Raw genomic sequence first — 16,462 nt, 5'->3', positions numbered from 1 at the left:
TTGGAGATAGCAATCTGGCACAATATGTCAAGATAAGATCACCTAACCATCAGTGCCAGTTTTAACAAATACCACTATGAAAATAAATAACACTGTGAATAATGGCTTGCCATTTTTACAAAAGGCTGAATGCTCATACTAATTAGTTGCCTCATCCGTCATATAATGGTGAACATGTCATGATCGAGGGCTTGGGACTGTAAGATCCGTGTCAGCTATAATGACACTGAAGGTTAAACAGGATAGTATGTCAGTCTTGAAATAACATGCCTATTTTGTTGCAGACGTTACTCTAATCATTTTGTATGTGTGTGTTTTTGGTCTATCACAGTGAAGGAAGACTGTGTGTCAGATGGTGAGGACAACGTCAGCACAGATGCTTTGGTGGAGGAGATGCTCCAGCAAGGAGACACGGCCGTCATCTACCCAGAGGCTCCAGAGGACGAGCTGCAACGGCAGGGCACGCCTGATGCCGGCATCCATGACGAGAACGGTAATGGACATCAACAAAAAGCATTCAGGCATCATCTATCCATCCATTCTCTACCCCACATGAGGGTTGTGGGGGGGGTGCTGTGCCAATCTCAACAGACATAGGGGCACTAGGCGGGGGCACACACTGGACAGTTCGCCAGTCCATCTCAGGCCCACATATAGACAAACAACCCACACACACACACAAGCAGAACATGCAAACCCCATGCAGAACGGCCCTTGTTCCAACCGGGTCTCGAACCCGGGTCTTCTTGCTGCAAGCGCAAAAGTTCCCTGTGGGACCATTCAGGCATCTTTCATGTTAAAATAAATAAAGATGTGGGTACGCCTACTGTCCACACTATCCAAGAGTTTTGGAGCCCACTAAATGTGTATATTGTTGGTTTTGTTTTAGTTTGAAAGTTGAAGAGTTGGATTTAAGTCTGGATGGGCAAAAACGTTTGAACTTTTGGAAACTATGAGGAATTACCTAAAGTCTCTTTCTGATTAGCTCTTATCAGTCTACCAGTCTACACTTACTTTCACCTCGTTCATTATCTCTGAACATAAATCCTCACTTTTCCTTATCACTATTTTTTGGATGTGGTGAAAAGGCAATTGGTTAGGCTTACAGCCGATCACACCAATGATCTGGATGACATGTGCAGAACGGCGGAACATGTGTAAACAGGCGTGCTTGTTGTAGTTTTCTAGGAATGATAGCTATTGAGTAATGCCACTTTTACCTTGGGGAGCTCCATGGAGCAAGTCACTTAAAATGGAAGCAACAGTTGAATCGAAAGACAGTGGCTGCCATGTTGGCTGCCATGTTGGCTGTATGCAAAAGCTGCTACATGTAGCTGTGTTAGCTTGTGTTAAGCCTGCCTCTAGCATGCCAGGGAAGAAATCTGTTTGTGATTTGTTCCCTTTTTTAGGAGATTCTGAAGTTCTGTGTCCTTGCCAGACGAAATCAAATCGCTGGCAGACTTGGATGGGTTCACCCAGGCTAGTATTTTCGGAATCTGAGAAAAAAACAGCTACAGAAAAATATGCTTCCTGAAAATGTAATCGAGCAGCAGCGTTCCACAGTCACACTAAAATACACGGTCGCAAGCTCACAGTCAATGACTTATCACACTATTATTGCACCTACTTAGGAATTACTTGCCCCAGGAGATGGCTCTAGTTGCTCCCCCTTTCACCTCAGGTGTTAACCCCACCCTGTAAACACCACTCTCCAACTTCATTACACACTCAGCAATTTGTTAAGTGCAGCTCATTTGGCCCTTCATGGCTCCCGGCATTTTACCTTCTTCTTACAAAGCGAGAGAAAGGGGGGAGGAAGAGAAAGGGGGGAGGAAGAGAAATGGCAACACCTGGGTACATTTGTCACATTTGTGTGAGCTCTGACTCACACCTACCTGGGTAATAATGTGTGTGCATTCCCATCCCAAGGCCCTCACCTGTCCCACACTAGAACTTAATACATCACCTATTAATGAATGAATGCCTTACCTGTGTGGGAGAAAGACAACTGGGAACACACTATTCAGCTCAGACCTCGGCAGGTGGATGCTGTTGACCAAGCTCATTTTTCTTACGACATGTGGGCATTTTTGAAACACTTCAACACACAATAGGCAATCAGGCTTCAGGTGTGTACACTGCAATGGCTGGGACTTGTGTCTGCTAAAAGGACAATCCTGTAAATAAAACATGTTTTTCCCAGACAGGAAGGTGTTACCACAGATCAGCAATCAGCTTTCATCTCTTTGGTACCTGGGTGCTGTTTACCTGTGTGTGTGTGTGGGGATCAGTCAATGATTGATGTGGAGTGTTACTGAAGCAGGTCATGTACGATATCCGAAAAGGATATTCGACATGCCTGTTGACCATGTCTTTTAATCCTTTACCCCCCAACACTTCATTCATTATGTCTGTGTTTTTTTAATCTTGTTGTCCAGGAACTCCTGACTCATTCTCTCAGCTGCTCACCTGCCCATACTGCACTCGTGGCTACAAGCGTTACAGCTCCCTGAAGGAGCACATCAAATACCGACACGAAAGGACCGAAGACAGCTTCAGCTGCCCTGAATGCACCTACAGCTTTGCATACCGCGCTCAACTCGACAGGCATATGACGGTCCACAAGGGTGGACAGGTAAAAACTGCCAGGACTCGACATACATTGATTAGTTATTCTGTAGGTTGTCTGCATATGAAGCTTCCAATTCAAAATGGAAAATGCACACTGTGGCTGGTTCTGGTTTGGGCTGCTGTACAAATAAAGTACAAATAAAGGATTATTCTGAGGTTACAAACCCAAACAATTGTTATTTTAAAGTAAAGCAAAGTTTACTTATATGTATAAATCATAAATTCAATGTGTGCCAATAAACCCTCCTAAATGTTACACACTGGATCTGTAATGCAGATACTGGATTAGTTGTGATGTAGGCTCACTACTTGTGTCCTGACTATTAAGTAGTGACAAAGTGATACTAAGTGATGCAACCCTACATGGAATTCTGGTCTGTTTCTGTAGCAGCTCATCACCAAACTCGATAAATAAACATGAACTTTTACCCTTGACTGATTAACGATATTGTGACATGAAGTAGTGGTGGTTCAAAGGTTGTGTTTTCATTGTGTATCTCACTGAATGACCCCGCTCCCCTCTCGTTTGATAGAGACACATCTCACAGTCGGGGGGCAATCGGAAATTCAAGTGCACTGAATGTGGCAAAGCATTTAAATACAAGCACCATCTGAAGGAGCACCTTCGCATCCATAGCGGTGAGTGGACAACCTTTGTGTGTGTGCGTGTAGTGTACATGTCTAGTCTAGTGTGCATTTTTGCCGTCACCACAGATGTTTCTGTCTGCACTCCACTATTTCTGTTTTATTTGTATTATCTCAAGTATTTAGAGATGTTTTATTGTGTTTTAGTCCACTGTGTACCTTTCCGTTATGTGCCGTAATTGTGTTTCTTTTGCATTATGGGACAGCAATTAGAGAAGGGTTCCCGATGGTGCCATTACATCACTTTAAGCATCATTGAAAGGCATTAGAGCTTTTTCCTGACACAGTGCTCATGGCCAAGCTTGCTAATTTAGCTTCATTCACTAATGGAAATCTGTTTCTTTCCCCCACCTCTTTATTACCCTCTCTGTGATACACACTGTGGTTTTATTCAGGAGAGAAACCCTATGAGTGCTCCAACTGCAAGAAGAGGTTCTCCCACTCAGGTTCATACAGCTCCCACATCAGCAGTAAGAAGTGCATCAGCGTCATCTCAGTGAATGGCAGACCGCGCATGGGGAACACCAAGGCGCAGACCCAGGGTCCATCACCAGTGCAGCCCACACTGCCCTCAGTCCTCCGCACCCAGATTAGAGAGAAGCTGGAGCACAGCAAACCCCTGCAGGAGCAGCTTCCCTTCAACCAGATCAAGACAGAGCCTTTGGACTATGAATACAAGCCAACGGGGATCACATCTCCGACTGTCACTGCCATGAACGGTGTCGTTTTTAAAGGAGGTGCCGCTGCTCCTCTGCAGGGCACAGTGCAAGCCGTGGTCCTGCCCACTGTTGGCCTGGTGTCGCCAATCAGCATCAACCTAGCAGACCTGCAGAACGCTCTGAAAGTCGCGGTGGATGGCAGCGTCATTCGCCAGGTACTAGAAAATAATGCCAAAGGGCAGGGGCAGGTGAACTCGGGGTTAACCACTGGAATGCTCCACACGCCACAGCAGCAGCTCATCTCAGCCATCAGTCTGCCTATCGTGGGTCAGGAGGGAAATGCAAAAATCATCATAAACTACAGCTTGGACCAGGGCCAGCTCACGGCCCAAAACCTGAAAAAAGAGCCAGGTTCACCGGGTCAGACTACCACTAACACCTTCAAGTCAGAGAAACTCGCAGAAGACCTTACTACTGGAGGCCCCAGGTCCAACGAGACGAAAGAAAAAGAGGAAATGACCACTAAAACTTGTCTCCTGTGTGATAACTGTCCAGGTGGGCTAGAAGCACTCCATGCCCTCAAGCACTGCAAGAAGGACGGTTTCAGGCTGAACGGCGCAGGCCTGGATAAGTCTGAGTCTGCTGTCGCCACCCTGCTGTCAGAAGGAGGACTCTGCAACCAGCCCAAGAACCTCCTGTCCCTGCTCAAGGCCTATTTTGCCTTAAATGCAGAGCCAACCAAGGATGAGCTGACTAAGATCTCAGACTCAGTCAGCCTGCCACTCCATGTGGTCAAGAAGTGGTTTGACAAAATGCAGGAGGGTCAAATATCACTGGGTGCTCCGACACCCCCCTCAGAGGAAGAGGACACTTGTGAAGACAAGAGTGTGGTTTCTCTGGTACCAGGGAGAGACGCGTCCACTATGATCTCTTCAGGGACCCAGGAAAGCCCGACAGAAGCCACCCCAGCCGAGGTCAACGGTGCTCACGGCTTGCGGGCCTCATCCTCGCCTTCGAGTCCCAGAGCGGCTGGTCTGGTATCGGTGCAGCCCCCTCTGAGCTCTGAGGGACCACTTGACCTATCGCTGCCAAAGCCCACTAGAGAGGAAGTGGAGAGAGTGGTGGCTAAAGCCAGCATTTGCCGATCTTCCTCCTCTCACCCGAACAATGAGGATGAACCCCTAAATCTAACTTGCACAAAGAAAGAGGTTTTGCCACTCTCAGGCATGGGCACCAGTCCTGTCGCACTGTTTGCCAGCCAGCCAAGTGCCAATCCCCTTGACATTGTGACCACGATGCATTGCCTAAGGGCTCTAGCCACCAGTAACAAACAGACTATCCTGATCCCTCAGCTGACTTACACTTATACCACTACAGCAAACAGCCCAGCGGGAACCGAGATGCATGAAAACATCAATGTCAACGGAATAAAGGTACACAACTCAGAGCTTTGATTGATTTTTTGGGGGGAAATTAGGTTTTATAGTTTCTTTCTCGCGTAGAAGATTGATAGCACTCTCACATGTATAAAACTATATTGAAGTGTTAGCTTAAAGCTTAGCTTAATGATGTAGTACGTAGATTTAAATACAAACAAAAGTCCATTATATCCAAACAATGGTCAAATGAGTTCACACAATGCTGACTAAGCCAAATCGGCTCCATACAACTCTCTGTGTGTAAGACCAGCATCATTTATGCAACTTTTATGTAAAGACAAACAGAGGGTACAGCAACAATGCGCTAATAAAGGAGAAAACTATCTCAGAGTTCAGAAATGAATTCCACTGCTCAAAAAACTCGATTGTTCAGCAGATGAACACAACATACAAGTCATGTGATATGATTTCTGTTCACCAAGTGTTACGACTGGTGCTTTATTTTAGCCCAAAGACGTAGCTTAGCCAGACTGTGACCAAAGTTGTAGAAAGTTTTCGTAAAGCTGATATAATGTATATGTTTGCTTACAAATGTCATAGAGGAAAAATCAATACATTGCTCATGGTTGTATAAGAAGATGTAACGTGTGTGTTACCTTTGATAGAAGCAGTCGCTGCTTTGAGAAGCAAGTGGAGCAGAGTCAAACTCCTACGTCCAAATTATTACTTCTCATCGTTCAAAACCACTACAGCATTATAAATAGTGTGCAAGCAGCCAAAGTCTAATCAATAACTCATATACAGAAATGTCAGAATTCAGCTCTTTGTAAAAATAATAGCCCTTAATAGTTCTTCATTGTACAGACACCTAATGAGGCCCTCACGATAGATGTGGGTCTCACTTGGTGTGTGTGTGTGTGAGTGATCTTCCTGGGCTGTCGCCCAGAGGACATGAGGCTGCACTTTGCTGCAGAGCCCTTATTGATCTGCTGGAATCTGTTTAAACGCCACACCTCCGCCTGCCTCATTGATTTATTGTTGTTGTATTATACTTTCATGTTAAGTGGATTGGCATAGGCCTGCCTTGTAAAAGAAGAGCCTCTTGTATATATATCTGCTCCTTAATGATGGCTCACATCATCGCTCACTGTATCAGTGCGTGAGCATTAGCAGCCCAGGGACAGGAGGAGGAAACTGCAGGTACACCGCTCGCTCATAACTGCACAGTTTGTTTCAGGCAAAGGAAAAGATTAGTTAAGTGTCCCGAGAGAGAGAGAGAGAGCGAGAGAGCAATGAGTAACGTATGATGCAACATCACTTGTTCCGAGGCACAAGCACACATACACTCCACTGGTATTCTGTTTTTTTTTGAGTCATTCATTGTCTTTTTCGCTGTAAAAACAAACTCGCTTCAAATGTATTCCACTTGGTTTCTAACACGCTTTATCATATGCTGTAGGAGGAAAGGCAAGACACAGGCTCAGAGGGTTTATCGACTGTGGAGGAGCAGAATGACTCCGACTCCGGCCCTTCAAGGAAGAAGATGAAGAAGACAGACAATGGCATGTATGCATGCGACTTGTGTGACAAGATCTTCCAGAAGAGCAGCTCGCTGCTGAGACACAAATATGAACACACAGGTAAAGTCAACAACACAAACCGTTTTTTTTCCCCCTGTCATACACACATGGAACTTGAATTAAAAGAATAAAACAAGACACAAACCCAGAACTCGTCTCACCATCACTCACTTTAAATCCTGGTAAAGATGAGTCAGAGTGCGAGCAAAGCAAAGGGGGATTTCATGCTACAGTGTAGGACAACTCCACTCCAGCAGGTATTACTCAACACGCTTAGAAGTGGTCTGAGAACTTCTTTCCGCCAACTCCCCACCTCTGCCCTGCCAGCGTCTCATGTGAAGCACAGAGTGTTGCAAGAGGCGAGCTCTGCTAGTGATTTGGATTGCTCTAAGACGGTGATTCCATGGCCAAGCTCAGGTCAACATTCTCAGAGGCGTTTCAGCTATTTTCTCCTTTGTTGTGATACCTGGCTTGAAACACTGTTTTCAGCTCCAAATGACCTCATGCCAGTTGAAACTAGCAGCTCACTGCCTGGATAACATTTCCTTGTAGGTTTTTAAACACACGTCGGTTGCATTGTTTTGACCTGTTCTCCTTGGATATGTGGATGTTAGACTCCATTATGGCCGCTCAGTGTGGGGAAGTTGTTTTGATTGCACTGATGTTGAGTTTTTCTTCCTCCCGTGTCTGTGCTTTTTAACTCAACGGTACTTTGTTTTTCCTTAAATGTTGCACTTCTACTCTCTGCGCAGGGAAGCGACCTCACGAGTGCGGGATCTGCAGCAAAGCCTTCAAACACAAACACCACTTGATCGAACACATGCGACTCCACTCAGGGGAGAAGCCGTACCAGTGTGACAAGTGTGGCAAGCGCTTCTCCCACTCGGGCTCCTACTCCCAGCACATGAACCACCGCTACTCGTACTGCAAGAAGGAAACACAGAACCAAGGAGGAGGGGAGAGTCCAGAGGTGTATGGCGAGGTCCAGACTGAAATGGAGGCCCTGAGCCAGGTGCAGATGGTCCCCTCCCAGCTGGATTTAGACGAGCAAGGAAGCAGCACAAGAGAGGATGAGGAAAGTGAGGAGGAGGAGGAGGAGGAGGAGGAAGAGGAGGAAGGAGTGGTGGACATGGCTGACATCCAGGTGGTGCAGATTGGGGACGAGGAGGTGGAGCAAGAGGACAGGAATGTGGAGGAGGAGGAGGAGAGAATTATGGTGGAACAGGAAGGAAAGGAGGAGAAGACAGAGATAGAAATTAATCTGGACGAAGAGGAGGATGACACGAGGCAGGATGAGGTGCTCGAGAGCGTTCAAGAAGAGAAGGAAGTCACAATGGAGGAAGAGGGGGAGGTCATGGAGGAGGGCAGAGGCAAAACAAGCAGGGAGATGGTTTCTGAAGATGAGAACCAGACGCTGCAGGAGAAAGGAGATACTGACTAAAAGAGGACCCAGACTCCTCCTTGAAACCCAATCAGATTTCTCCTCTCCTTGTACAGAGGTAGAATGCAGAAGATGATGTCTGGTCACTCTGAGAGTTTGTTTCAGTTCACTACTGTGTAGAAATCCAGGTGTGCCTGAAAAAATACTAGTGACTTTTCCACAAGAGACAACAGTTTCTCTCTGTTAGAAAAGAATCCATTTGTAAAGAAAAGAAAAAATGGCTGAAAACACAAATTTTAACAAAGGAAATGCATTATACAGACTTTGGAAGCTAGAGCCAACATGTTTAGATAATGTTTTATTACTTAAACACATTGGGTCATTTCTTTTTATCAGTGTTACTAATTTTATCACTCTTACTTTAACCTTTAAAAGCTGTACAGTTGGAAGATATTTCTATACGTTTTTATTGCCAATGAACAAAAAAAAATTCAGTATTTTATTAAGTTGGAAGGAAAATAAGAAAACTCCTGTGCACTACAAGTGGCTTGGTTTACCTACGGAATAAGCAGTTGAGTTGTGTCGTCTACCCTTCAGTATTACTGCACTAGATATACCATGTCATCATGTTAGCAGGTGTTAGCATCACTTTTTGTGTCGGAGTGGATTTTGAGCCTTAAAGAGAAAAAGGATGGGTACTTTCATTTTAGTTCCATTTAGACTTTTAGATACATTATCATCAAAGTATTTTTACAAAGCAGTGGTTTACAGGAATCATTTGACATGTTGGGAAATGTTGTTTTCTTTGTGAGCGTAAGATGAGAAGCATGATAACATTATAACATATACGTAAACACGTGATTTCCTACAAGAAGGGTATTTGCCATGTTTGTGAATTTGGCCGGCACCACGCTGGTTTTTGCCACCAGAAGAGACCATATTTGGAGGACAAGAAATAAGGGGCGGAGCTTAATAAGAGTGTGAGGAGCTGGAAAGGTGCAGCAGTCAGTCAGGCCATATCCAATGCCATAAATCATAGCATGTTTATGGTGCATTTGACTGTAAATGGGACAACAAAGTGGAGGTGATGCTGTATTGAAAACGACCTGAAACTAGTGATTGAGACCATAAACTCCTCAGGAAATTGTTTACTGACATTATTAATTTAGTAAAACAAACAAACATTGCATACAAACCAGTGGAGTCGCCCCCTGATGGCTTTTCAAGAGAATACATCTTTCACGTGCTTCAGCACTGGCTTAACTTTGAAGACCATTATTTATATAAAATCTATACTCCTGCCACACTTCAGTCCAGTGTGTGGTGGTAATGTAAGCTGGTTTGTTATATTTCAAATGGAAGCCAAAGACAAAGAAGAAGAAAGAGCCAGCTTAAGTTAACAAATAAGCATGTTACAGTTTGCTTGTTTGTTTAATACGTACGCAAAACAAATTGTACAGAGAACATGAAGTGGTTTTAAGTGGTTTTAAGAGTCGACGTGTTCACTGTTTCCCTTGTTTTGTAGTTTTTATGCTAATGTGACGTAAACATCTCTTGGCTGGAGCGTCATAACTATTGTGCAGATGTGAGAGCAGTCTGAGAGTTTGTCTTTTCAACGACATCATTGCACGAAAGCAAATAAGCAAAAAAACCTAAAATGTCAAACTGTGAGCAGAGAGGGGATACAGAAAACTGTATAATGCTTCCCACACACACACACACACAGCTGAGGCTTATGCAAAAAGAAAACAAACCAAGACAAGTCAAGAGAAACATGCATGTCAAAAGTGCCACACAATCTTGCTGTTGGAAATGAGCAGGTATGATCACACCTGAGCGATCACCACGTATTCATGTATTATAGATTTCCCATGATGTCTTGTTATTTTCTACTTCCTATGAATTTTAATGCACATGTGTTTTTTTTCCCACCCATTGGACGGCGATGCAGTACGATTGCTAAATGTCATGTGTGTGTGCAAAGCTTAGTCAGTGCACCTGTTTTATGCACCGTGAATCTCTTCAGGTAACAAAATGGAAGCAGATCAGAATCCCAGGAGTCAACTCCATCAAAGTTTTTACCTGTCAGTATTATTTTTTGTTTGTGTTATGTTCCATGTTCTGTACTGTGCCCGTTCAGCAGTATTATGCCCCACCCCCCAATGAGATAGGTCTGTTTAGTCATAGAGAACTTTTATATTTATGTCTTATTTTTTTATATTTCTTCATGGTTATTTATTTCACTATGTAGTGTACAATACTGTAGTTTGTATTAATACGATAATATATTTTAGTATGGAGAGAGAGAGAAGAAAACACATCCAAAGGCGATGATCTGCAAGCCGGCACGTCACAGAAATATGAAGGAAGTGGCTGCGTGCAAGCCTGAAAATTGGAACCTGTGACCTCTCTACATTCATTTCTCTTATTAGTTTCCTTCTCTATCCCCTCTCTAATATAAAGCTACTGAACTTTTGAAGAAAAAAAATAACTAATTGTATGTCTAATAGCATGAGTGTGTGCTGTTGTATTGAAGGATGATGCTTAACCACACAAACTGTCCCTTTTGCCAAGCCAAAATAATATTGACGGATGTCCTTTTTTGTTTTCTTTTGTGCCAATTTGTTACTTTATATGTACGTCTCAAGACCATGCCCACTTTTATATGACCCCACCCCCCCATTTCAATACCCTTATATTTTTTATTGTGATTGTTTTTGGGTTATTTTTGTTTATTTTTATGACTCCCCATCTCACAATAAAATACATCAATTACAAGCTGCTCAGTCTGCTGTGATACTGTCATTGAATCACACAATATTAAAGATGTCATTCACACTGTAATGTGCATGTAAAAATGACAATGAAAATATCTCATGAGGGAACACTTTGTAAATATTTCTCAGTTTAAATTGCTTGTGATGTTAATTTAGTTGGATTCCTCTCATTAGATGGCAAACAAGTCTGTATTTATATTAAACCATTCGCACACATTCATGTCTTTAATACCCATTCACACACTGCTTGGCATAGTCATGTGGGGTTAAGTGTCTTGTTCAAGGACACATTGGTGTGTAACCTAGTGGAGCCGGGAATTGAACCCACATCCTTCAAGTTGAAAGATGACCTGCTCTACCATCGTCGCTATCACAGCTTGTTCATGGGCACAAAATATCTAAATGTGTGTGTGTGTGGGGTTCAGACACTGTAATCAAAATTGTGACATGAATTTTTAATTCAAGGTCCAGTTGAATATTTATTCAATATGTAATTAAAACCTGATGGAGCATTACCACGTGAAATACCAACAAAATAATCATTATCTTATGCAAGCATTGGCATTGAAAAACAAATGAGAACCTTTGCATATTTCAGATTGATAAAAAAGATAAGAGTTCCCACTTCAATTAACTATCTACAGACGTTTGATATAAGTGAAGTCCTATTTAACACAGGCTAAGTTACTAAATTGAGTAGTTTTTGTTGCATGAGTTTGTTCATGCAGATGACTACAACTTGAAAATGGTTAAAATGGTCATGTTAATTCCCTATGGTGATAATAAAGCTTATTCATTTGCTCTTCTCCCCCCTCGAAGTTAAAAAAGGATGGTTCTCTCTGATTTTCCATCTCTTATATTGTCATTGTTTTATTTCTATGCAGATGATACTCCCCAGATAATATGAGAAGTATTACTTTTAAGTATAACTTAATCAGATCACAATATAATATCTCAACTATATCACAGAAAGACACAATTTCAGCTGTTGTCTAATATTGTGCAGCCATGATGTAGATGTTGAATGACTGACGAGCTAAAGAATAACTATCTATCTTTATATTAGTAAAAACCGTTATCAGTCAGAACTCACACACACACACACACACACACCATCCTTCCAGTCCTGGTAGCAGGCCGGCCCAAGGTCAGCCATATCGATCTAGATTAGGTTTCAAGAAGGGTCGACCCTCCTCCAGCCTCCCCAGCACCATCCCCTCCACTGCCATGAATTAATAATAGAATGGACTAAAAAATCCATAGCAAGTTGAGGAGTTGAAAATGATACAATAGCTGGTGAACACATTTGATAGTTCTCCCCAGCTCTCTCTTTTCAGCGTCTTCCTCTAATACTCTCTCTGCATCCTGTCGGGTGGAAAATGGGCGGTGGGTGTTGGAATAAAGCCCACTAGCATCTTGTAATTGTGTCTACAAGAAATGTCTTTAGCTGTGGTCACGGCAGAGCTGAAGCCCACGGTGTTTAGAACAGTGTGTCGCCTGTGGCCGTGTGCAAGACTCATGGTTCTTTTACAGACTCTCAGTCCAAGTCATTGCTGCATGTTCTGCTGGACTCAGCATTTCAAAGGAAAATTTAAAAGCCAGAGCTGCTAAGAGGATATGGAGTGCTCTTGCCAATAACGGTGCAAAAGCCTGATGAAGTATCATGGTTGCCGGGGACTCTGACACCAAACCAAACCCAAGGGGCAGAAGTTCCCAGGGGAAATTTAGAGAAAAGCCAGGGGGGAGGAGGAGGAGGAGGAAAGAAAAGGTAGCAGTCACTTAAATATCATGTTCATTTACTCAACCGCTAAATAGCAGAATGAACATGGAGGTTGTGTGTGTGTGTGAGCGCGTTAATATGTCACTTCATGTGACAAATTGCTGCTTCAGAGCTCCATTTTTACACAGTCAGCATCAGCTCATGCATATCTGTATGAGAACCACTGTTTGAGAACCATGTGTATTTGCAGTTTGTTCACACAGCTGTCCAACAAACTATTGATGATCACAACATGACATCATCTACAATAAATTGCACTGTATGGTAATGTCATACAGTGCACAATACTATGTTCTGCATGACATTACCTTCACTTAAGTCCCGGTACTCCCCTTTTCAACTGTTGCCAGGTAAATTAGGCGGTGGGTGGTAGGTACCAGCAGATCATTAAGTTAACATGATGCTGATTTTAAATGGTTTTATTCAACTTTCAACTTTCCAGACAAATTATGTTTGTTCACTTGCATGTGGCCCAAGGGAGGTCTTCAGGGGGGCGGTCCTCAAGTAGCATACAGGCTGATGCACGAGGAAACGAACTGGCATGTACCATTCCATTGATGTGGACACACACATCAAGACAGACATGGATAAAAGATGGAGACAATTGCAAAGTAAATGGTTTGAATGACATTCTCCTGTGTTTGTCTCTACAATAACACAACAGTAGACAATGACTGTCTATTATTTTAGACCTAAACATATATATTAGATTGTAGTGTAACTTAAATGGCTAAATAAACATATTTAGGAGGACCAACAACGTTGATATTATTGATGAATATGATCTTCATATACTTACACAAATGCAATGAGGTTGACGTTGACGTTGAACGTCCGCGTGACATCTTCTTCTTCGCGTCCTTTCTGGCACACTCGACTCATGAGACCTCCTTACGAGTGAACGTCTTGTGAGGGGCGGGCGTGCGGCGCGTCCCAGTGCACGCTGGGTAATGTAGTATAGCCATAGGAGTATGAGTATCACAAATCGCAAAGAGACAAACAGAACAGGACCGGGTACTATGAGCTCATGAGAAGTCCCTGTACGGCGTAAAAAGTCCTGGTACGTCAGAGGCTAAAATCGAGAGGTGCTGGTACAGAATGGGATAATGTTTCTACCGCTGTATCCTCCACATGAGGGTCGCGGGGGCGCTGGTGCCAATCTTAGCTGACACAGGGCAAACAGTGGTTTCAAACATTATCGAACAGAGTGATCAATGATAATCGTTTATCATCTCGCAGTGAGGTACGACACTGATGTTCCCTCTGATTCTGACACACAGAAGTCACGTGTTTGTCCAGTAGGACTGATCTGAGGACCATGAGGTCACCAATAACATCTGTGTGTGTGTGTGTGTGTTGGGGGGTTGTTTGGATTATAATGAAGCTGTGTTTAGCTCATCGTTGAAGCCCCTCCCTGGAGAATTATCCTTCAGACACTGTGATATGAAACCAATCGTTAAACATGTTACACTCACCAAGGTTTTAGGTGTCCTCGATTGGCAAGGAGTCATTATCCTGAAACCTGGTCACCTTTTACCAATCACCCCCATCATAAATAAAGCTTCTTTTTTCACAACACACACGCTCACACATCTCTTTTCCTGCCTTCCAGCTGAATCCTATTACCTGAGAGATAAGCCCCAGTGAAATCTATCTGTAAATGAAATGTATGCATCATCATTTAAGCTTGTAATTGCTTAGAGACTCTATTCCTTTTATTAGACAGCATCGTCGTCTCTATTGTGGAGGCAAATGTGTGTTAGGAGCAGTGTTGTTTTGTCTTGTAATGACAGTGAGTTCATAGCTTTACACAAACCCATTTTCTCATGTTTTCTCTTTTGCCCTCCCTCCCTCCCTCTCCCTCCCTCTCTCTCTCTCTCTCTCTCTCTCAAACACACACACTCACATATATTTAGTATTAGTGTTCTGGCAGTTACATGCTTTCTTTTCAGGGTGAGGTTCGACGCTGACTTTCACCACTTCCCCTCCTTGTTACCACATCAGGACTCGAGTTGTGCTACAAAAACACCGGCACAACCACAATAACTTCACAACCTAGCACAGCCTTCACACACACACACACACACACACACAGACACACGGTGCCAACTCGCCTGTGTTTGCAGGTATGGCCTCCCACACTGTTGGGACAATATGGAGCAGCTCTCAGTCATGACTAGAATAACAAGGAGCTGCACAGAATTCAATTAAATGGTCTGCTCTTTGGAAAACTACCGCCCACCTGCCTACACACACACACACACACACACACACACACAAACAAAGGTTGCTGTAAGTAACACACACCTCCACCCAACTACTCACTCGTGTGTGCTTTTGGTCCTCCCACACACACACACACACACAAACAACACAAGAAAGCATGCATGAACCACACACTCATGCAAATATCCATTTCTTCTCTCTCTCCTGAGTCTCCCGTGTGTGTGTGTGTGTGTGTGTGTGTGTGTGTGTGTCTACATGTCTGTAGTAGGCTGTGAGGACACATTTGGGTTCAGAACCTAGTTTGTGAGGACGTTTTACCTTGTGAGGACATTTTGTCTGGTCTGCACAACTTTAAAGGGGTTTTTGAGGGTTGAGACTTGGTTTTAGGGTTATGGTCAAAATTAAGAGTTCAGACTTCATTTAATTGTGCTGGTTAAGGTTAGGTTAAGGGCCTACGGAATGCATTATGTCTATGAGCGTTCTTACTGAGAATGCTGAACAAGAATGAGTGTGTGTGTGTGTGTGTTGTGTAATCCCATTGTCCTGTCCTCAAAGTAGCCCCCTGATTGGCTGCTCGGGGTCAGTGGATTAGTCCATTAAAAGGTGTGACATGTCTTTACTCCACTGTACATACTCTGAACATAGAAATGAGTTCTCTCTACCACGGTTGCGAGAATAGAATGACGTCATTCTTTAGGTTTGGGAACTCTCGCAGCTTATTACTGGCTGTAGGGGGATCAAAGTCTCCCCTAGCCTGGGGGCAAAGCCATGGCTCATCATGACACACCTTTCTGGAGATGGGGTAGTCGGCTGTGGACCGCTCACTCAGCGGAGGTCAACGCTGGGCGCCTGAGCTCCAAGATGTTGGTGGGGCCTTGTGCCGGGGCACTGAGGGGTGTGGTTGGCCTCGGGGTGGGTGATAGGGGTGGCTGTGGTGAGTTTTTAATAAAGTGCTCGTGTGTTTCACAGTAAAATCGACCCAGATGTGTTTCTGACACCAGTAGAAGGACTCTCAGTGTTGCACTGCTTCATTCAAACAGACAGACGAATTATGAAATGCTTAATTATTCATTCACTCTCCACTTTTCAGAGCTGTGGGGTAAAACGGAGCCAATCCTAGCTCGACTAGCTTGGCTGAGAGGCAGGGATTCATACTGAATACCTCACCAAACTACCACAGAGTCACAATCCAGAGACGAACAATCACTCACACTCACACACAGTCAATTTAGAGTCTCCAATTAACCTGCATATGGACTGTGGGGGGGCATCTCACGTGATTTGAACCAAGGAAGGCACCAATTCTAACCACCACGTCCTCCAATGAAAGACTTGAAAATCTAATTATACACCATAAGATAACAAAAACCGAGGTGTAAACCTGACATGATAAGAATAAATGGC

General features: G+C 43.7%; 1 protein-coding gene across 1 annotated transcript in view; it reads left to right on the top strand.

Annotated features, from left to right (window-relative positions):
* zeb1b (zinc finger E-box binding homeobox 1b) overlaps positions 1–11,235 on the top strand; it is a 49,462-nt gene extending 38,227 nt beyond the window's left edge. The window contains exons 3-8 of the mRNA XM_044029782.1: positions 332–493; positions 2,439–2,635; positions 3,165–3,270; positions 3,672–5,368; positions 6,774–6,954; positions 7,647–11,235. Coding sequence (XP_043885717.1) covers positions 332–493; positions 2,439–2,635; positions 3,165–3,270; positions 3,672–5,368; positions 6,774–6,954; positions 7,647–8,335 — 3,032 coding nt within the window. The 3' untranslated portion in view covers positions 8,336–11,235. The remainder of the gene's footprint in view (positions 1–331; positions 494–2,438; positions 2,636–3,164; positions 3,271–3,671; positions 5,369–6,773; positions 6,955–7,646) is intronic.
* The last annotated feature ends 5,227 nt before the right edge of the window (positions 11,236–16,462 follow it).

The sequence above is a fragment of the Solea senegalensis genome, linkage group LG1 (assembly GCF_019176455.1).
Source record: "Solea senegalensis isolate Sse05_10M linkage group LG1, IFAPA_SoseM_1, whole genome shotgun sequence".
Lineage (NCBI taxonomy): Eukaryota > Metazoa > Chordata > Actinopteri > Pleuronectiformes > Soleidae > Solea > Solea senegalensis.
The sequence above is the reverse complement of the archived record's forward strand: the minus strand, read 5'-3'. Positions and strand labels throughout refer to the sequence as shown.